Below are 23,447 nucleotides of genomic sequence, written 5' to 3'. Positions count from 1 at the left end.
ACACAGAAGTAAGAAAGGAGATTTATTCTTTTAATTGTGAATCTTTATATAAGGTCCTATTTTTTAAGCAGGTACATTACAATTTTAATGATTAAAAAAGTTTAGTGAAAGTTTTTTGGAAAGGAGTATACAAAGGAACAGAGTAGTCAAATTATATGTAAACGCACAGGAAAGTCTCAAAGGATATACAAGATGCTGCTTAGACTAGGGCGAGGTGAAAGTTTCATAATTACTTTCTATTCTGTTTTGTTTATTTTATTATAATGATCTTAAATGAAAAATATCTGAGCCAGGGGTGGGGCAGCACCCCTGTTAAGAACCCTAAAATATTAAATAATATTAGATGTTTTGAAGTATTTAAATTAAATATTTACAAAAACAAAAAGGTAAAGATAACATGATGACACTTGTAAACACTGAGATGGTTTCAGCTACTCACAAAGTTCAAGGCCCTGTGGAAATCTGCAATTTTGTTGATACATGAATTTGAGTTGTCTGCTGTAGGGCTGTTCCTCCATTTGGGATGAGTGAGTTTCTAAGCTACAGAGGAAGTCTAGAAGATTGCCTAGAATTCCAATCTTAACTCTTGTTCTCTGTATGTTGTAGAGCACAGACTTATGCTTGTGAAATGATAAAAATTATTCCTTACTACATTTTATAAGAAGGAAATTATGTTATAATGGTTTTCTCATAGTTATCTTTATACCTATAGACACTACTATTACTACTACAGCTCTATTGTGTTTAATATTATGTAAGTATAAACAAAATTAAAGGGTTAAATTTTAAAGGAGGATTTCACATAATCCATTAAACAATTAACTATGTGATTACTGATTAACAATTAAAAATCAAGGCTTGTTCATTCTATGCCTAAATAAATAAAGGATTTAAGCAAATGTACTAGCAGCTGGGTGCCAGTGGCTCACACCTGTAATCTTCACTACTTGGGACGCAGAGATAAGGAGGATGACGATTTATGCTAACCTGGGCAGACAGTTCACAAGACCCTATCTCAAAAAAATCCACCACAAAGAAGGGCTGGCAGAGTGGCTCAAGTGGTAGAGTGCCTGTCTAGCAAGTGTGAGGCCCTGAGTTCAGACCCTGGTACCAAAAATAAAGTAAAATAAATATACTCTCAGTTAAGAAGTTAGGAAAATGTTATACTTCTTTAAAAAGAAACCCTATGATCCACTTTTTGTATTCCCAAGTCCAAGTTAAATAAAAACACTCTTAAGAATAACTGTAGGTCTGGAGATGTAGCTCAGTGGTACAGTACTTGCTTACTACGTATAAAGATCTGCGCTTGATCTCCAGCACAAAAACATATATATATATATATATATATATACGCATATACATATGCAAATATATGAGTTACTCAAAACCTTTACATTAAATATTATTTCTTTAACTACTTAGTGCGCTAAAACTAGTTGTGTATAGAAAGGGCCATCCTTTTATACATAAAGTCCAAAAGATACTTACAGAAGTATCATAATTCCCAGGTGGAGCAATGTAAGTTACGGTTCCCCTGTTTCGTGGAGGTAACATGATTTTGTGTTTGATGAGTGAGTTTTCTTTGACAATTCCATAAATATCTCCACCAGTGATATGACTGCCAACCTTGAGAATAAATGCATTTACTGTTTAATGTTCAAATAAATGTCAAGTAGACTCACCCCTGCTCCTATACTTTAAATCATTTTGCATTACTTATCAAGAAAACATCAGTTCTACAATTATTAGTGCATTTAAGAAAAAACTTTAACTTGTATTTCCATAGTCTAATTTTATTTGGACTGAATACACTTAACATTCATTTCACATTCTTTCACCAGCTTTAGAAATTTTAGGTTATACAGACATACCCGTAGGTTTTTGCATGGTGTAAAATCCCATTTGAGATCTCTGCTAAGAGCAGACACATTCACTCCTCTGGGAATGTAGATACTTTGGGTCTGACTACTGATATCTGACAGAGGCCTTTGAATGCCATCAAAAATGGCTCCCATAATGCCAGGACCAAGTTCTACTGAGAGGGGTTTACCAGTGCGCAGTACAGGGTCTCCAACAGACACACCAGCTAGAAACAGTGATTAAGGAAAACTTACACCAGCAGAGTAATATATATGACTTGAAAGAAAACAAGAATATTAATTTGAGTCTTAAATAACCACAATTCTTTTGAAAAGGAGAAGGTATTTGCTTGATTGGGCACTGTTTAATTTTCAAATCTTGTAATTCAGATTGATTTTATCTACTTGCTTTTTAGCTTAGCAATATCAAAAAACTGAGCTTAGGGCTGGCAGAGTGGCTCAAGTGGTAGAGTACCTGCCTACCCAGTGTGAAGCCCTGACTTCAAGTCCCAGTACAGCCAAAAATTGAGGCTGGGATGCAGTTCAATGGTAAATTGCTTGCTTAGTATGCATGAGGCTCAGGGTTCAATCCCCAGGACCAAAAAATAAAAGACAAAAACAAACAAACAAAAAACCTGAGCTTTACAAACATATGACACTATTGACAAGAAAAATGAAGCAAAATAATGAAACTGTCTATTATCTTAACCTACTAGTTCATGTAGTGTCTGACAAGATATCTACTATTCTTGTGTTAACCTCAAAAATTTAAAGTATCCTGGGCACCACATGAGTTTGCTGCAGTTGCCCAGACTACCTTTGCACAATTTTGGAACCACAGGACTAAAAATAGAAGCAAAAAAACCTCTCACTAATTCATCATTTCAAACATACTACTAAAGAGTAGCAGTATACTTCTAAGAAGAATAGTAGTATCTGGGCAAAAACTTAAAATCTTACTAGCTGAGGAAGTGACTTTGAGAAGGAAAAGAATAAAACTTGCAAATATGCATAGTGAATCCACCTTGTTCTCTAGCACTCATTGGTTGGAGAAAAATAGTACAACTTTAATTGAGAGCAATTTAGCAATATCTATCAGAGTTAAAAATGGATAAACTGTGAATTCATACTACAGCTACACTATAGCACTATTGATAACACAAAATTTCTATCAAGAGACTTGATTAATTATGGTAAACCCATAGGATGGAATTCTATGTAGCTATAAAAAAGAATAGGAACTTTGATGAATTGCTCTAGAAAGGGTCTCCCAAATACATGATTTCATTCCCAATATCTGATTATGAATTTTTTTCTTTTAAAAATCTGTAAACCTACAACAAAACTGAAAGAATTTTTCAGTGAATACCACTAACTCAACTACCTAGATTTTATAATTAACATTTTATATATTTCTCACATTATCTACTCATCTACAGTACAGATACTTTTAGGTGAAAATAAGTAAAGTACAGAGTAGTACATGTCTATGCTATCTTGTGGGGGAAGGGAGGAAGGAAAAACACGTATTTTCATTTGTTCAGAAATGCAATTTAAAAACTAGAAGGATACACAATAAAAGGAACTAATAAAAGTGGCTACGCATGTGCGTGTGTGCTTTGAAAACTGGCCAGATAGGACAACAAAGGTAGGGAGAGTTGTTACTGTACACATTTTCATTTATTTTAGATCTTCAATTTATACAAAGGAGAGATTAAATATGGGCTCGAGGTGTATCGTGGTTCTGAGTGCATGTTTAGCATGTGTGAGACCCTGGGTTTAATCCTGAGCATCCCTGCTAAACATGACTTCTATTTTTTTAGGTGTGATTTTGTTTTTCATTAGGTTACTAGTTATAGGGAAACTAGTAACCTTCAAGTATACATTTTAGAATGGCAAAAATGTGGTGTGAAATAAAACATGATTAAACACCCAATGAATTAAGGCTGATCTTGAGAATAAACTAAGTAAAAGACATATATTAAAAACATGATTCTTCACAAGGTTAACTCTTATCTCTTTTTTCCATAGGAAACTGAAAATGACAGTATGCTTAAAAGCCAACATGATACTAATCAAAAAGGATTTCCTAGCACTGAGGCTGTAACATAACATGTCATCCAGTGCTACCCATTAGAATAAAGATAGAGACTACTGACTGGGTTTAATTATGGATTTTTTTTTTAAAACAGAAAGCACAATTGGAGGACTTTAACTACACAAATCAATACTGTTATTATATTTATGCCATCTACAATATGCGTCCTTCTAAAAAGAAAGTCCTATTGGATCTCCCAAAGTTTGTGAACCACTAAGGCATTAAGAACAGTGAGAGTTCAGAACATAGTACTAATTTCTTCAAATAACAGCACTAATTCCAGTGCTTTTTTTCCTTTTTAACATACTCATGTAAATCAGGTCTCTTCAGAACATCTACATTTCATGCTTCTAATGTCACTGGTTAGTGGTATCTTTGGCTTAAATCATAAATTTCAACAGAGAAAGTGGCAGAAAACTTTACAAAAAAAGGATACATGTTTCTTCATATACTTGAATAGTAGCCATGTCACCTTCTAATCGAATAATCTCTCCAACCAACTCACTGTGGCCCACTCTCACCAATTCATACATGGCTGCACCTGCCATGTCACAGGCTGTAACCACTGAGGAGAACAAGAGACTGTTTTGATGACTTAAGACTTTAATGCTCTGTGAATGATTACAGATAATTTAAACATAACAGTAAATCCAACAGCATGTCCTTTCATAAATTCATAACTCCCACTTTGGAACATTCCCACAGTTTCACATAAAGATGTATTTTTAAAAATGATATAAAGAGGTAAACAGAACAAACCTGTTAGACTAAAGGTTATTGATTTACATAATATAAATGAAAACTAGTTTCAAATGTTTGACGTTCTATGTGCAAACTTTTATGTGGTAATATTGAGGTCCATGCTGACCAACCCAGGTTACTGTAATACATGTAATGATGGATTTTGGGACAATAAAAAACCAAAATTTTAAAATTAGAATAAGAGTTTTAGAATGCCACACAGTTAACAGTTTGCTAAACTGTCACCATTTCTCTTGAGAGGTAGCATTTTTGAAGTAGCATCTTTTCTCTTAACATGTAAGAACAGAGATTCTTAAAACTTTGTTGGGACAAGGACATTTTTGATAACTAATGATAGCTATACATAGAAAAACTCACACATGCAACTCTAAATAGTTTCTTAGATCATAGGATGTTTATAATTAGTCATCATCACTGGACAAGATACCAAGTAAGAATCCCTATTTCTTATAAATACGGAACTAGAATTAGAACTTACTCTTTTGGACCATATTATCTAATAAGCAAAATTTATTTTTTTGGAAGAAAGAAGGTTGCATTTTAAGAGATTCATTCATAATAATTAGCCTCCTGATGTAACTGATTAGAACCATGGGGCCTGGCAGAGTGGTAGAGTGTCTGCCTAGCAAGTGTGAGGTCAAGTTCAAACCTCAATACTGCCCGCCGTCTCCCCCCAAAAAAAATACACAAGAGAAAAAAAGAACTATGGAGAGACATTATTTCAGTATTAATACTACCAAAGTATTGATATTTAATTAAACTACATTAGAAAACAAAAGATTTCTTCATTTCAAAAGTACTTCTACATCTTACATATAGGAAAAATTAAGATGCACTGAAATGGTATTTCATAAGCCAATAAGGATGTCATTTCTACATTATTAAGTACTTAGGAATTAGAAATTGGGGCAGTATATGGCACATTTCCACACAATATTTTTACCTAAACTCTTTGGTGTTGTTCTTTTGCCTTTTCTCTAAAAGTTCTATGTGTAGTCTGTTTGTCCTAAAGACCTTTATGATTGTTGAGGTGAAAACTATTTCTCTAAATGGCAAAAGAAACTGAAAACAGTGAAATGTTTAACTTTTTATTACTTGCCAAAGAAGCTCAAGATCAAACAGCAGTTCTTGGAGAGGAAAAACAAAAAGCGTGGGGGAAGGGAGATGTAACAGTAACAAATCAATGAGAAGGTTTCATCTCAGGAAACTATGAATAGCTTTTTGCAGTGGCATTATTTAATTACCAAAATGAATATTGAAATGAGTGTATTATTCAAAAAGAAATACACCAAGGTTTGGCAGAATGGATATTAAGTTTAAAACTGCTTTCCAGGAATGAAGGCATGGCTCAAGTGGTACAATGCCTGTTTCACAAGTGCAAAGCCCTGAGTAAAACCCCAGTTCCACCAAAAAAATAAAATAAAATAAAATAAAAAATTCTTTCCACTATCAGTATCAGGTCATAAGACTTCTTTTCCATAGGTAGCAAGTTATGTGACATCTAAAGTAATCATTCAGGTGAATGTATAAACCCACAGAGGAAAAGCTGGTATTAAGAAATGCTCTGAAGACAATTATTAAAGTTCAAAGTAAATTAACAGAGATTAGCTGAATGTCTATAATTTGTAAGGTAACACATATTAAAAACCATAAACTTTAAAGCTTTTTATTTCAGATTTAACAAAAAAATTAAGATATACAGGTAAAACTCTAAACACTAGTTATACATTGACTTAAAATAAACAGTATCACAAAGTAGCACTTCAGTAACTATCAAATTTATATGCTCAATGCTAGATGAAGCCTTATGATGCAGATATTACTTCAGTTTTACAGCCATTATACAATCTTTTAAGAACAACAACAACAAAAATCACGTATGTGAACAGAAACTTGTGTATTTCTACTTAAATCACCTTGAAAAGCCACTAATCAAAGTTGAAAATCCTTAGGCTTGAGATGATTAAGTCTTACTTACCAGGTCCTGAGACCCCATGCACATAACCAAATGTGCTTTCTCTATCTTCATCAAGTATTTTGGGTAGCTTGGAGAAATCCATTATGTTAATTTACCTAAGGCAAAAAAAATTAAGTTATAATTATAAACCCTAAAACAAAAGAACATAGGTGGCCAACTCTCATCTTTGTTGTATTCTTAAATTGTTATATTTTTTCACAGTAAAATATAGAATTCTTAAAACTTAGCTAAAACTAAGTCATTCCTAGATGTTTTATGGTTATAAATTATAATAGCCAAATTATATCTCTATGCTGCATATTCCATAGGAAATACCAAGGAAAAACAACAAAATCTTTTCAATTATTCATCCATCCCTTCAATACCTTCTTTTTCCTAATTATCTCTGACTTCCTTGCGAAGTATTCCTAATTATTTCATACAGCCTCACAGCCTTTTTTGTACAGGCTGTTCCCTTCTCCTAGAATGCTTTTTTTCCCAGCTCTAAATCTCCTTCAGGTCTCTATTCAAATGTCACCATCAGAGGCTGCTCTGCCTATCTATTTAAATTGTAACTTCCCTCTTTCATTCCTTGCTTTATTTTTTAGTACAGCATGTTTCACTATGTAACAAATTATATATTTTATACTTAATTTTTTATTAACTCTCTTTAAATAGAAAGTTTACTTTTGGCTGCTTGTCTAACTTAATAATTATTGACAATTTAATATGAGAGATGAAATACATGTCCTCAAACTGCTATAAAGTTAGAATCGAAATCATTAGGTGATAAAGTGTCAAGTTATATATACTAACTTAGTAAATGTTCAAGGATTATAATGTTTAAGGAAGACATCTTGAAGGTCAGGTAGAAATTGCATAATACGGTAGGAAAGGAATGATAGCAAACACATTCCAGATGAGGCAATGATAAAAGAGATAGAATATTCAAGAATAGCAAAGAGAATGACTGGTACAAAAAGTTTATATTAGGGCAACAGTGAGAAAGAAGGATAAACTAATAGATAAATCAACTGAATGTCAAGAAAAGTAGTATACTTTACTCTATGAAAAAAAGAAATGGCTGGAGATTGAAAGAGTACTAATGAGAAGACCGGTGTTCAATTCTCGCATATCAATGGAATTCAATCTATTAAATGCATGCTGAGGGAGCTACTGGCTTCTGGGCTCCACTACTTCTCTAGCTGTAGCCTTTCCTTTCTCTCTAATAAATCCCACTTTATATAAAAAAATAAATTAAATAAATGCACGCTGAGTGCTTCTTAAGGGAAAGGTACCTATGTTAAGCTTAGGAATGAGTTGAGTCAAACACTTGACTATTTTCAAGGAGCCTTTGCTGGCTTTACAAATTTGCACAAAAGCAAAATATCCTAGGTGCTCAATTGAGGTAAAATCAATATATTGAGAACAAAGGAGAAACTGACTCCAACATGGAGGAGAATGTGGGAGAAATACAAGTCAATGTAGCAGAAGTATAACTGAGGTCAGTTGAGTCTAGATAAAAAGAACAGAGCAGAAAACCAAATCCTAAGCTTCAGTGACTAACCTAAGCAGGACTGAGCAGTGTTTTTCAGTATTTTGGAGCCACTGAAGGACTGGCAACCATATATATTCCATGGTACATAATTTGTAATCTACTAGTTAAGATATCAAAAAATTGGGGAGGCAATATAACAGTGAAGTCATTAACGGTGAAGTATTGGTTTGATTTAGTGCTATAAGAAGGGGGATGCTTGACAAGGCTAAAAAAGTAGAACTGAATGATTCTAACCAAACTATGGAGACAGTAAAGTGATCAATAGTTACCGGAGCTCATAAGGAGTGAAGGATGAATGACCAAGCAGAGTAGAGGGTTTTGGAGCAGTGAAGCCTCATGACATTGTAGTGGGAAGACACATCACTAAACATTTGTCCAGGTACAAGGAGTAACAGTGATGTGTCATGCGAGTTTCGTTAATTTTAATAGCATACTGCTCTGTTTGTGATGTCGATAATGAGGAAGGCTACTACCCCTGTGCTGGGCAGGGGTGGAGTATATGGGAAATCTCTGTACCTTCTGTTCAATATTATTGTTATTCTAAAACTGATCTGAATATAAAGCCTTTTTTTTTTTTCTGAAGAGTCAGGGTGAAAACAAAGATTAAAACCACACAGAGAAATGGGAAGCCTTACAGGTGAGCAGAATATGGTGAAGAGGTTACAGAAAACAAGAACACAGAGATAGGAGACTAGCAGCAAGTTGGTAGTTATTGATACAAGATGAAGATAGGGTTCAAGTAGTTGGACATAATGGAACTGAATTAGAAAGAACCAAACAAACCACATAGTATAGTCACCAATGCCATAAAGGAAACAGATTCTAGTGTCCTTGTAGGGAAATTAAATTGGAAGATGAATAGTCAAAAAAGGAAGTAAAGAATAGAGAAAATTAGTTTACTAGGAAATTTGGCTTCCTGAGTAAGAGCAGGTATGGGATTGAAAAGACTAACATATAAAGAGTCAAAACAAGATTGTCTTGTCTACAAACTACTAGGTGATAGGACCAAAGTGAAACAAAATGTAAAGATAGACACAGAGAGTTAGGAAATGGGTTGTGAAAATCTTCAAAAAGTAGTGGACAAACTAGTAAGGTCGAATATCAGTCTTCAGAAAAATCAAACACTTTTCAAAGTCACCTGACAATCATCTAGACTACCTTCCTCCCCAAATATGGGTATTTCCTCTTTAGCATTCATGATACATGGTCATCTGCCTATATTAAAAGTGGAAACACCATCAGATCATGAGTCAGCAGACTTGGGATTATATTCTAGTTCTACCATTACATTCTAGTCTACTGTAAGACAAACCGGACAAATCAAAATCTCTTAGTATCTTCATTTGAAGAATAAACTACTACTTAAGTTGTGATTAAATCACACGTTTTAATTTTCCTTGCAAAATAATGCTTACAACAATTTCATCAGTAATACCATTCGAACAGCACCTCAACTTTGAAAAAGCTGTTCTACTTTCAGAAATTTCCTCTTAAGAATTTTGCCTCTCTACAACAGTTTAAATCCATTTCCCTATAACTTTCACCCTCTTGTCCTCTCAATTTCGGAAGCCAGAGTATGTTCCCTCTTCAAACAAATCCTCCTTAGGGCCTCTGCTGTCCCTCAAAGAGCAATTTTTTTCAGGTCCCTCACATCCTAGGCTACCCTTTTCTGGAAGTATTGCATGATGTCAGTCAGTGTTTCTTTTAAAACAAAGCAATGAAAATAAAAACTGATATTCAAGTTGTTGTTTAAGTGATACTAAAGAGTATCACTTCATCTATTCTGGATACTTTTCGTTGAGAGATAAACCATAGTTTTGAGCCAGACAGATTGAGTTTGAATTTGTAAATTGTGTCTTGGGCAAACCAAATTCTGTTACCTCTTGAGCCTCAGTTTCATCTGTAAAATCTAGTGGGGTTGTGGGAGACACCTAACAGAATGCCTAACAGAAAAGAGATACTGATGACAACAAATTTTATTCTATTAATACAAGCTAAGATTCTCTAATTTCTAAAAAGTGTCTAATGCATTATTCTCTTCTTATTAGAGCAAAATCTAGTCACTTAGCTAGTTTTTTCCTATAGCTAAAATGTGTAATGTACTATAACTTTATTTTCTAAAAACAAATGGATTTTTAAGCATCAATGATGTGCCAGCTGCTATATTATAGATAGAAAATATAATGGAGGAAGACACAGTCTTTCTTCTAGTCCTCTTCTGGCACAGTGGGGTAAAAGAGAAACAGGCAGTTAAAATTAGGTAATACATGTTTTCTCATAGGAGCAACACAGCCTGGTTTTGAATGCAAAGCAAAGCTATCTAATCTAAACTGGGGCAGTAAGAAGGTGACTTAGAGGAGGTTATGCTGAGACTAGAAAGATAAACAAGGAGGCATTAGATTATACAGTAAAGCACTGGGAGGAGGCAGGGAGGTGTTCTAAAAAGTTTAGAGGCAAAAAACATTCCTGTTGTGATTTTAATTTTTATTTACATACTTTCTCTTTAAAACTGAACAGTGAGGGCATCAAGTGTATGAGTAGTGATTAGTGGAAATCAAATGGATCTGTTCATGATTCACCTGTCTTGTGGGTTTGTCAGTCTGCTGGATAATCCTAGCAACCATGGGAATTGTGATGAATCTGTGGTTTTTAACTTCTTAAAATTTTTGAGCATATTTTATTTAATTTATGCTAAAGATAGCTGACATCAGGAACAATGACATTAAACTAGTAAGAGAATCAAGAGTCTAAGTGATCATTCTGCAAATTTACCAAGCTGATTTTTTAGCAGATACACAAATTTGTGTCCATCTGATTGATATTCTTATACAGCAAAACAAAACTTTTTTTCCTGTAGTTCTGGGATGATTTTGCTTTTTAATAGTCAATGTTAAGAGGAGAAAAACATAAGGATTCTGAGTAATTTAGCTTTGTTTACTTCATTATATTATATGCAGAGTAGTGGTTGCAAATACATCCGCCAAACAGCTCTTATCACTTTATTATTTTTATCAGAACATAAGACAATTATTGAAAACATCAGTTTTTAAGGTATAAAATTCTTTTTTCCATTCTGATGTTTTAACACATTTAAATTTTAACCTCTGCTACAGCCAACACAGACCTTTATATGTGCTGTGCTGAGGCCTGGAATATTCATTCTTTCCTTAGACCTTGCCTTGGCTTATTTCTTCTTCTTATTTGTGTCTTTGCTCAAATGTCCAGGCCCAAGTTCACTCATGTAAAACAGTCTTTCTCCTACCATTGTCATTCTAAGTTCTCTAACCCTGCTTTTGCTCACAGCACTTGTGACATCTGAAATAATGTATTTTTCTTTTTAATTTACCTACTTACTGCCTATGTACTCCCAAGAAGGCTAAGTTTCATGAAGGCAAAGAAAAATAAGCACTAAGTGAACAGTTGCTGAATAATTTTACATTGCTATAATCACCTCAATTTCACAAATGGGAAAACTGAAGAACGGAGCATTTAAGTAACTTTACTCAAGGTAACAAAGCTAGCCAGTGATAAGACTTCTATATAATCTTTCTTCCTTCTACTGGAAGTGCTAACAACAGAAACGGTCAAAAGAGTACAGGTAAAATACCAAAGGAAGGTAACATTGAGATCCTTGTGTAGATATGAGATGCAGAACCCATACTCTTCTTCAATGAGTAACAGGGAAGTGTGGTCAGTGGAGAGCCAGCAGCTAGCTGTCTGCCCCTCAGGGTCCTCCTCAGCTGCAGGTAGCAGCCTTGCTCACATTTGCACCCTTCAAGAAACTGAAAAATGCAAAGGCATAAAGGCTCACCCAGCACAGCCATCATGATGGATGATACTCTCACTTGCAATACTCCAGTTCTCTCCAATGGAATGGCTGAGCATTTTTTTTCTTGGTGGTACTGGGGTTTAAACTCAGAGCTTCACACTTGCAAAGCAGGCGCTCTATTGCTTGACCCACACTTCTAGTCCTTAGGCTTTGTGTTTTTGACCTCTTCCTCTGCCCAAATCTGTTTTCACCCCATTTCTTTTACATGTTATTAATCCCTAGTAAACATCTTCCACAACAAATTTTTTTCTTGGCACCTGTATTTGGAGAACCCAAAACACTGAAATAATGAACAAATTGGAGAGCTCCTTGGATAATTGAAAACTACCTGACACTGGAACCAGCACAATTTTTGGCCTGTTTTCTGCTTTAGTTTTTTTGTAATTCATTATTTTGCAAATGGGGAAAGGGAATTCAAATGTGAATTTAGAAAACAAGTCACACAGAGTGTAGGGTTGCGCTCAGTCTCAAACAACTGACATGGAGGTCAGTGAGGCACCCAAAGGACCAAAGGCTCACTTTCTGCAAGAACTTGCTGCCCCTCACCCTTCAGTGTAAACTGTAAGGCCAACCAATGGTAGTTATGGACTCCTAAGATTCTATTTAGTTTCTATAGTACTATTTTATGAGGACACTTGGAAAATGTTTTCCTAGCTCCAGGAGTTTGAGGCTCCAACCTCTTAACAATTAAACACTGCAAGAAACTTCCAGAATTGGTCCAAGGTAATAGGCCATCTTGAAGCATTAAAATTTTAATTTCCATTGTGCTAATATAAGGGTTCTTATTATACTTCTCAGGTTTTTTTCACCAAAATCACCCCAATTATAGAAAAATATCCCACCAACATAACAGATTCTGGACAAGAAGTAGGATGCTATAGCAGTCTACTGTAGGCAGAGAAATTTCTTGGTATCCATTTGTATATTCTCTTAAATTCAAGCAAGTTTTGCATTCTACTCACCACATACAATATCTGTTTTACAAATAAAATATGAGAGCACTTTCTCTCCAGAAATAAAAATGATTCACCAGGTAGACCTGTTATAAAGACATGTTATAAGCAGTTTCATAAACACTGATACAGCATAGCAACCCTTCTTCATTATCTATAAAAAGAGCCAAAAATAACCTACTAAAATCTTCTACTTTTCTTTTAAATGCTTATGTCTCTGTGAAATAGCACAGGTTTTAAAAAATGTTAAAATAAAATCTCCTCAAACACTAACTTTCAGTCAGCAAATTATACAGCAAGATACATTTACATTAAAATTAATCTTTGGGCCTAGCGCTAATGGTTCATGCCTGTAATCCTAGCTACTCAGGAGGCAGAGATCAGGAGGATTGAGGTTCAAAGCCAGCTAGGGCAACTAGTTCACAAGACCCTATCTCAAAACAAACAAACAACAAAAAAAAAACACTATTAAAAAAGGGTCTGGTAGAGTGTTCAAGGTGTAGGCCCTGAGTTCAAACCCCAGTACCATAAAAAAAAAAAAAAGTAATCTTTGGGCAGTGTGTCATTCCTGTAATCCCAGCTATAGGGGAGGCACAAATAAAAGAATCACAGCCTGAGGGGAAGAAGTATGAGAGCTGATCTGAGAAATAACTAAAATAAAAAGGGCTGGGGGGTATGGCTCAAGTGGTAGAGTGCTTGCAGCAAGCACAAGATTGTGAGTTCAAAACCCCAGTACTAAAAAAAAGTTAGTGTTATCCCAAATCTGTGATATAAAGTTTAACTATTATATGAATTAATGCTACATAAAATCATTTATAGGACTTTTAATAACTTCTTCTTTATGAAATATACCATTATTCTTGCTGTTTTCAATCATGAGAAAAATAAAAGAATAAATACTGGGGTTGGAGATGAAGCTCAGTAGTAAGAGGGCATGCTGGAGACTGGGGTTCCATCTCTGGCATTGCCAAAACAAATAAGCAAACCTAAACCAAAGAATACTTACTACATTCTTTCATGAAAAGTATGACATACATGGCTGCCATTCATAGAAAAATCAACTCAATGATTACAATTAAAAACTGACCTTTTTCACCCCTAGTATAAGAATAAAAAATAAAAGTAGTAAATACAATTTACTTTTTATAAATTCCTGTAGTCACAAATTACAGGTGCCTCCCAACATTTGTGAAAGACAAAAAAAAAAAATTTTAAAAAGACCCCCAAACCAAAAAACAAACCCTGCTGCAGAAAAGGAAAAACCCAGAAGGCAGCAGAGGCAACCATCTGACTAATGACTCATCAACTCCTCCCCCAGAGGCACTGTGGAACACTGCAGAGGGAAATAACACCAGAGGCATTTTTTCCCCCTTCCATTTTACAAGGTAGACTATACTCCAAATTGCTACTGGTACTATACCTAGTAATGTCATTATTTAAAAAATAATTCTTTTTACTACCAGAGTTTTATATGATACAGCTGCTGAAAGAGAGGAGAAGGTGATAAGTAAAAGCTAAGTACTAAGTTTCCAACACAATATATACTCACATACAAAATCTTGGGCAGCTTCTTTAAGTACACTCTAATTCATTAAAGAATGTCTTTGGCAATCATAGATTTTTTTCTTAAAATAAAGAATCCAGTAGATTAATCACATATCATTTTCTTTCATGAATTATCTGTGGCACAGAAGGAGTTATACTCCCAGCCCCAAAGACTTTAACATAGATGTTCATAGCAGTTTTATTCATGATGGCCAAATAATGTAAACACAAACCAAATATCCATAAACAGGTAAATGGAGCAATAGTCAGCAGTAAAAGGAAACTAAATGACACATGTAATGACCTGAAAGAATCACAAGGTAATTACACTGAAGAACCTCAAAGTAATTACCCCTAAGGTTACATATGTATAAGATTCTAACAATGCAAACTAACCTAGAGAGATAGGTCAGTGGAGGTTGCTTGAGAATGGGGCACAGGAAAGAATGGAAGGAAAGGATTACAAAGAGGTCAAAGGAAACTTCTGGGGTTGATGTTATATTTAATATGGATATACCAATTGTAATGAGGGTTTCATGGTGATATATATATACATCAAAACTTACCCAACTGTATGTTTTAAATACATGCAGGAATGTCAATTATACCTCAGCAAAACTGTTTGTAAAACAAAGCACAAAGTGTTGGCAGTATGACTCTTACAAGGGCATAGTGTTTACACAGAATATGTATTTATTCTTGATTTTACTTGTCAACTAGTGGGAGTAGTTACAAAAGTCTATGTCCTGGGAGAACCTAGTAAGAAAATCTTTTAACCTTGGGAACATAGTAAGGCAATAGATGAAAACTTAACCAAACTGTTTTTGTCTTTTTTTTTTTTTTTTTAAAGAATCAATGTATGACTCCTGATGAGACTGTGTGGGAACCCATTAGTCAGGTTCAACCTATCCTGGGATTTTCCACATAGTTTAGGAGCATAGAAATCAGATATGCATCTGAAATACTTTGTCCTCTTTCTTTTCACAGTAGGGTCTAATAATTTATCAGCTTATAGTATGTTGGGTGAACATTTATGAACATCTTAACCCTATTTGAGATTTTGTGATGCTAGGCATAGAAGGGTTTGTCTTGAGACACAGGCTAAGCTCTTCACATTTTGGGTATCAAAGCTGAGCTGGTTCAATGGCTCATTTGGAGGCAGAAGATAGAGGAAGAGTTACTTCCTGTTGTTTTATACTGCTCTAATGTGAGACAGAATTAGTAAGTAATAAAGAATTGTTATTGACAGCCTGATTATCTCTACTTACAGCTATTTCCCCAACTCTCCCTTTTCCAATACAATATCTTTGGGAGGATGAGATCATATTTAAAACAAACATACACACCCCACTGAACAATAGTGGGCATTGTATATCCACATTCAAACCCTACAGCTATTCTGGCTGGAAACCAACGGATTCTGTAGTTTTGAGTGTCTACTTTGTTAATTGAAGAGTTTGGTGTCAATTAGCCTGCCTTTTAAATTCAAGATTGTGAAATCTCTTACATAATTGTTTTGGTACACAAAATCAGCAACTTTCACAATTATCAACAATTTAGCATTTTACTACTTCAATAATATACATTCAATCTTCAATTGCTAGTATTTCAATGTAAATCAGATAAGGAACATTTCAAGTTATATTTAAAATACTTCTTGTTAAATTTAAAAGTTGGAAGCCCAGGACTAGGGGGATGGCTCAAGTGGCAGAATGCTTCAAATGCAAGACCCTGAGTCCAATTCCCAAAACTGCAAAACAAAACACTAAACATTTTGATGATCATTCTTTTTCTGCAATTCACTGCACACACAGACATGCACAAACACGTAGTTCTACATACATGTTTCTATGGATACTCTTTCCTCTCCCTTTTTTCTCCCTTCTTTTCTTCTTATTTCCACATAAGCACACACACAAATGTTTTTCACAGTTTCATAAAAAATGGAATCACTTAAATTTTTCTCTACACTTTGCCATTATCATTTGATACATGATGGAAATCCTTTCAGAATTATTTGGAAATCCTTCCAAGTCACTAATATAGATTCAACTTCTACCATTTAATGATTTCATAACATACCATAATATGGGTGTGCCCTAATTTATATAATACTCCTATTAATAGGCATTCCCATTCCCAGGATTTTGCCACTACCTACATTGTGGCAATCAACATTTAAGAGAAAAACTTTCTCACTTACTTACTGGTGTTTTTATTTCTAAGGAAAAGATTCCATGGCATGAGACTGAACTGACTGATGAAAGAATATATGTATTTTCAGTACTGACACATGCCTTATTGTTTATTAAAAAACCTCTGTCACAACTCACATCTCCATTATTGTTTTATGAGAAAATTCTTCCTTGCACATCCCCACCAGCAGTATTAGCACCTAATTTTTCCTAATTAGAGATGTATTTCATTATTATGTATTAGCAGTAAGGTTATACTTTTCATGTTTGTTGAATGTTAGGTTTTTCTGTGTACATCTGGTTATATGTTTTATCTGTTTCTATCATGTGGACTTTTTCTTAATTTGTAAGAATTTTTATAAATGTTAACTCTCCATTTGTTACATGTATTTCAAATATTTCTTTCAATTACTTGTCCTGAGTTTTATCACAGAATTCTTTACTTATATGTAGTCTCGTATGTCTGTCTTTACTTATATTATTTTCAGGGTTTTTTTTGTTGTTGTTGTTGTTAAAGCACTAGTGGGGTTTAAACTCAGGGCCTCCTACCTAAGTCCTCCTGTGCACCTCACAGGTACACACCACCATGACTGACTTGTTGGTTGAGACAGTGTCTCACTAACTTTTTACACAGGCTGAACCTGAACCATGGTCCTCCTAATTCCAAATAGCTGAGATTACAATCAGCCACTATGCCTGATTGACTTTTAAGTGTTCTGCCTTTGTTTGCATCTTATATATAAAGGAAATTTGGGACATTAATATTTTAAATGTTTTCTTGTTGACACTTAAATCTTTCATCAATCTGCATAGACATCTGCATATGTTGCAAGGTACTGGCTCAGTTTTATTTTCTTCTAGATGCACAAATTGAATCATTTACTTTTACCACATATATGCCTTTCCTCTGCCAGGGATGAAATGTCACTTTGTCACAAAGTAAATTCATTTAACTACTGGGATTTACTTCTGTTTTGCCACATTTAGGGCCGGAGGTGGTAGCTCTATGGTAGAGCACCAAACTACCAAGCCACAAGCAGAGTTCAAATCCCCTGTGCCATGGAAAAAAACAAAAAAAAGGTAAGAAAATTTCGCTGCACTAACATGCTTGCATCTAAAAATGTATTTACATCTAAGAAAATGAAATAACTTAGTTATATAAGTCAAAAACAATTTCTCGATATTCAAGTAATTTTAAAATGAATTATTTCAATCTCTTAATTTCTATATCAAATTAACAAAATTGCAATGTCTATGGATTGTAGGAACTCAAAAACACAGAAAGTATAAAAACAAATTTTAAATCTTTCTTTCATGTCGTAACGTAGTAGAGATAATTGCTATTTTACCTTCCAACTTTTTCACTGTATATGTACAAACCCTACTACACATATGCCCTTTTTTCAATTTGAAAGCTATCTCCAATCTAAGCGTTCTCTATTTTATCTTTAAATAAGCATTTTTTGAAAATTAAAGTAAAAAATAGCTAAAACAAAACTTATAAAATCTAGTTGCTTTTCACTGCTCAAGTACTTCTGGAACTCTTCTGAATCATATTAGGCACCACTCACTTTATTCTCAATGAAATGAGTCTAATAATTTTTCAGAAAGGAAACAAAGCATAGCATGTTGTACACCTACTTTTTCAAAAGGTTTTTCATCAAAAGAGCAATAGTTTCAGAACTGGGACCAGTACCACAAGCCTGTAATCCCAGCACTCAGAAGGCAAAGGCAGGAGGATTGAGTTCAAGGTCAGCCTGAGCTACGTAAAAAAAATAAGTTTCTACAGATACCATTAAGATTCGAAATTGAAAATTTTAGTCATAATAATGATACAAAAAATAGCAATAAATACTCATAGACTATCAGAATTAAAAGCATAGGTATAAGAATTCAAATATGAAAATATTTATGATATTCCATCAATTATTAAAAATGATTAATTTCAGCAATTAAATTTTAAAAAGCTAAAACAAGAAACAGACAGGAGGGATGTTTCAAATAAATCATTAGATAATTTTATTTATAGTAGCAACTAATTTTACAGGTACTTCTACTGTATACTATATATACTACATATAGAAGAAAATACATAAACCAAAGGCGTTTGTTTTACAATAAGAAAAAGAGAATAGCAAAACTTCAAATTCTCTATAAAAATTAAATGAAAAACATTCTTATTGGTCAGAATTCATTTATTTATAATAAATATAATAAAAGTGAATAAATTCATTTATAATATTTCACTTATTTTAATAGAGATGTCATTAAAGAAAATATTCAATAATTTCTTAATAAAATACTTTCCTTAAAGCAAAGGGATACTATTTTTGTCAGGGTTAAAGTAAAATATAAACTCATGATAGCTATACTTCAGTTGTTATTTAATTTGCTGACACTTTCCATTGCAAAACCACTAATCCCTGCGTCATCCATTTAGGAAGGGATAATTTTTACTTTAGTTCATGTCTCTAACTGCTCCCTATATTCGTCTATTTCATCAGGCTAAAAGTAGATATTATAACATTTACTTTTTTTAGGCAAAAATTGTAAACTTTTAAGTATTAACTCAAAAGTCCTTGCTTTACATCTGTATAATTTTAATATAGTTCTATCATCTACTGTAAGAATAAAAATTTTGAATTAGAAGAACTGTCTGCTTAACTTGATCCCATGTACTAATGATCACAAGATTTAGAAAATCTTTAAATAGAAAATACTAAAATCATTGCAGTTACCAAAACAGGGGACTTTATACTGAACTTTCTCAGCTCCTACTAATAAATACATTTTTGAGCCCAGGAGATGCAGTGAGATCTAGGGCTCAAAATACAAATAAGGAAAATTAAAAAAAAAGGAATCTTTCTTAGAAGTAAATTTTTTTCTGTTCCTTTGTTCCCCATAATAGTCTCATTTCAAACTCTACTCCCTTTTCTGTACCTTAAACTTGTTGCTCAAAAGGGGATATTCATCAATTTTGTATGGTATCTTAGGTCTCCTTTCGAAATTCAATATATAAGCCAAAAATGGTGGTGCATGCCTGTAATCCTAACCCTAGGAATGAAGGCATCCCTTGAAGGCTGAGGCAGGAGGATAGAGAGTTTGAGGCCATCTTGGGCTATCATCCAAAACCCAACCAACCAACCAAGAATTCAGTATATGAAATCAAAGTAGATGTAAAGTAAGTAATTAGGTATTTTCCCTGGCATGATGACACATACCTGTGGGTCCAGCACTCAGGAGGCTGAAGCAGGAGGATGACAAGTTGAGGCCAGTCTGGGCAACATAGTAAGACCCAGTCTGGAAAAAAAACCTAAATTAATTTTACAAAGTGTGTACTAAACACTGTACATTCATGATCTAATTTAAAATATCTATGGGGCAGATTTAACTATGAGTAAACTTAACCTTATATCCATAGCTGATAAGACGGAGGGCTAAAATCTAAACCCAGGTCTCTGTGGTTGGGAAATCTATCTGGGTGAGGTCAATTGTGTGTTGCTCTACATTCACATACCACTTAGTTTTCAAGATGCTTTTGCTGAATGAAGATCCTCTCACGTACAGTCTACTGCTATGCCACTGCAGCACATGCAGAGCTGCTTTCTTCATTCACAACAGCTCACTCCTCTTCCAGTCCCTCCCACATCTGCATGATAGCCACCTGCTGTGAAAGTTAGTAGGTCACTGTATCCATTCTATTGACTACAATTTGGAAAATTAGTATTACTGAAGAAAAAACAGAGGAATACAAAATATTGTGCAGTGGCTCATACCTGTAAACCCAGCTACTTGGGAGGCACAGATCAAGAGGATAGACATAGAACTTCAAGGTCAATGAGGCCAAAAAAGTTAGAGGCCCCCATCTCAACTAATAAGCTGGGAATGGTAGTGTGTCCTTGTGGTTCCAGCTAAACAGGAGACCAGAAATTGGAGGACTGAAGTCCAGGCCAGCCAGGACAAAAACTGCAAGACCCTATCTGAAAAATAACTAAAGCAAAAAGGGCTGGGGCCATGGCTCAAGTGATAAAGTACCTGCAAGTGCAAGGCACCGAGTTCAAACTCCAGTACAGCCAAAAAGGAAAGAAAAAAAAAAAGACTGTGTAGTAGTCTCTAGGACCGAGTGGCTACTTTAGTTCAAGGGAGAAGGACACATTCATAGTGATGATGATAATCTGTAAAGGCAGGGAAAACAAGAAGGACCTCAAGGTAAGAAAACAAAATGTCAGGGGCCATAATCCTTATGGGTTATCTAGTGGTGGACATTATTGCATAATTCCTCAAATAAATATTAAGATTCCTACCTGTAACATTCAAACTGATAAAACTAGTCTCAAAAATGTCTTCCAAACTTCAAATCACCTGTGTGTGTCAAAGCTGTTTTTTCACTTTCAATCCCCCAGCAATTTAGTCACTAATTCCTGCTGGTATTCTTCCAGATTTCATCAGTGGTCTAAGTTGTTGCCTTCACAAGTTCCCTACAATTACAGGAATTGTGAAGTAAAACTGCAGACTCACTCAACCTCTTCCATATTGCCATTTTCCCCACTAGTGCTCAATGCTTTTTTAGCTAGTTTTCTCATGCCCATTTTGGTACACTTGGACAGAACTGGTTTGGACTTCCAGAGCACTTAAGGAATTTTTATTCAGTGGAATGTCACCTAGGCAAGGAAGCAACATGATTGATTTTTTTCTTTCTGTAGAGATCAAGGACCCTCATTCTGGAGAAAACTAATGGATAAAAGTTATATTTACATTTGCAATAGTATGGCTTATATAAACCCATCAACACATTAGTTCTACTGTCCAGTATAGATAATAACTACAAAATGCTAAAACTGTAAACTCAGCAAGACTATATTATCTATAGTGCTTTGGCACAGCAAGGCAGCAAGATCATCCAGGTTATGTTTTCTAGTAAGGAGTATCAAATAGGCCAGTTTTTCTTTTTTATTAAATTGCTAACATTCAAGAGTTTTAACTTGTAGCTTTCCTTAGCAAAACAGGACTGGGATTTATTGTACAGAATTTGGAATACACAGAAACTAACAAAAATAAGTCAGTCTTACCCATTACTCAAAGGTAATGCTCTTACTTCCTCATTTTCAGCTGACTTTTTAATATTCTTCAATTACATTGGTTAGAAGACTATGAAATTTAACTGAGAAAAAGGTTTTTTCATATTAAGAAGGGGTACAATTCAAATTTTATAAATCAAATTTCAATTTTGTGACACCTTTCAACTTGAAAGAAACAAGGAACTTTCTAAGTTTGCAGCACAAATAAAAGAGTTTAGCCCCAGACTGAAAAACATTCTTTCCAGAACATTGTTTGGAGTTAAAACATTGGCTACTACTTTACATATAAAATGGGAGTACACTGGGTAAGGCAAAACAATTTCTGTTTTTTCACAAAATACCATCCACCAACATCAGAAGAGGTCACCTAGAGTTTTACAAAAGGGAAAAGCTAAGGAGGAACACGAATGTTACCTAACAAATTTGCTGCAAAGCTGGTCACAGAATTCATTGTGGGCGGCAAATTAAGTAGGATTTTTCAGGGAGAAAAAGCAGAAGGAAGCCAAAGGCAGAAAATATCAAAGTATGCAGAATCTAGACTTAATCTCTTTGCCTTTAAGCTATGGTCAAATAAATTTGGTTTAATTTCCAGCCCGTTCAGATTCCAAGGGATTATTTCCCTTTCAGGAAAACCTAGTCACTTTTCCACAAGCTAGCCTGGGCCTCCTGCAGACCCACAACATGGCCACACCATCTTTCAACGCCTCCCCATTCGATGAGACTGTCGCATTACCAACACCCCCGTTCTGAAGACAGTGTTTTTAGTCCTTTAACCGTCCTCTCTCTTAGGGAAGAAAAAAGCGTAAGCCTTGCTTTTACCATTCGACCCCACCCGAAGCATGTGAATACTCACAGAACCTCTCCTGCAAGGATGTCAGATAAAACCCTTATGATCACTGAGAAAGCACATTCGCAGCGAAGCTTTCCAGTGACTGCAGTGAGGGCCGTATTAGTGACATTCCCTCCCAAGCCTGTCTCACTGGAGACGCCTCTGCCTCCAGGGTTTTTCCTACCTTCCTGCTCACCAGGTGAAGGCCTTGCCAAAGAACTGAGCTTTGGGGAATGGGACTTGGCGGCTGTTGCAGACCCCGAGGAATGGTTGAAGCAATGATATACTACATGAAGCCCCAAAGTCTCCAGATAGGAAACCATAATGGCCGCACTCACTCTCAACCCCGGGAAGGTGGACATCTCAAGCCCCATGTAGAGGGGCGATCACAGTGAGGGGTCGGGGGGGTCAGGATATCTGTAGAAATAAATGAGCTCCTTGCCAGCGCAGAGTGACAGCGGAGAAGCCCGAAGCAGCAAAGGCCACGGTTCACCCTCTCCCTTCTCTATCTCCTCCTACCCCTCTTGGATCCCCACCAGTCGCCAGTTACCGGTTGCCGCTCACCTGCGGAGGCGCGAGGTGCAGAAACAGTACAGACCAGGGACCCAGAGAGTCTGTCACTGAGGGAGGGGAAGTCTTCAGCAGCAGGGGGGCGGGGCGGGCTGGCCAGTCACGTGACACCCAAAGCTCCGCCCTGCCTCCCCCGCCCAGGCGCGCTGGGTCTCAGAGGCTTGAATTATTGTACATCGCTTGAATGTTATTTTACTATTAAAGAAGAAAGCAA

The 23,447-nt window shown here is 35.2% G+C and overlaps 1 protein-coding gene across 4 annotated transcripts in view; it reads right to left on the bottom strand.

Annotated features, from left to right (window-relative positions):
- The window catches only part of Atp6v1a (ATPase H+ transporting V1 subunit A), a 49,919-nt gene extending 26,527 nt beyond the window's left edge, over positions 1 to 23,392 (bottom strand). Inside the window, exons 1-7 of one of the 4 annotated variants that reach the window (XM_074073168.1) lie at positions 23,228 to 23,392; positions 20,274 to 20,423; positions 19,978 to 20,056; positions 6,698 to 6,792; positions 4,394 to 4,522; positions 1,872 to 2,086; positions 1,489 to 1,626 (exon numbers count right to left, since the gene is read on the bottom strand). In XM_074073168.1, coding sequence (XP_073929269.1) covers positions 1,489 to 1,626; positions 1,872 to 2,086; positions 4,394 to 4,522; positions 6,698 to 6,779 — 564 coding nt within the window. In that variant the 5' untranslated portion in view covers positions 6,780 to 6,792; positions 19,978 to 20,056; positions 20,274 to 20,423; positions 23,228 to 23,392. The remainder of the gene's footprint in view (positions 1 to 1,488; positions 1,627 to 1,871; positions 2,087 to 4,393; positions 4,523 to 6,697; positions 6,793 to 19,977; positions 20,057 to 20,273; positions 20,424 to 23,227) is intronic. The other 3 variants (XM_020181963.2, XM_020181964.2, XM_020181961.2) reach the window with 3 other exon arrangements.
- Between the last annotated feature and the right edge of the window lie 55 nt (positions 23,393 to 23,447).

Source organism: Castor canadensis, chromosome 5 (assembly GCF_047511655.1).
Source record: "Castor canadensis chromosome 5, mCasCan1.hap1v2, whole genome shotgun sequence".
Taxonomy (NCBI): domain Eukaryota; kingdom Metazoa; phylum Chordata; class Mammalia; order Rodentia; family Castoridae; genus Castor; species Castor canadensis.
Note: the sequence above shows the minus strand (reverse complement) of the source record. Positions and strands in the feature narration are given on the sequence as shown.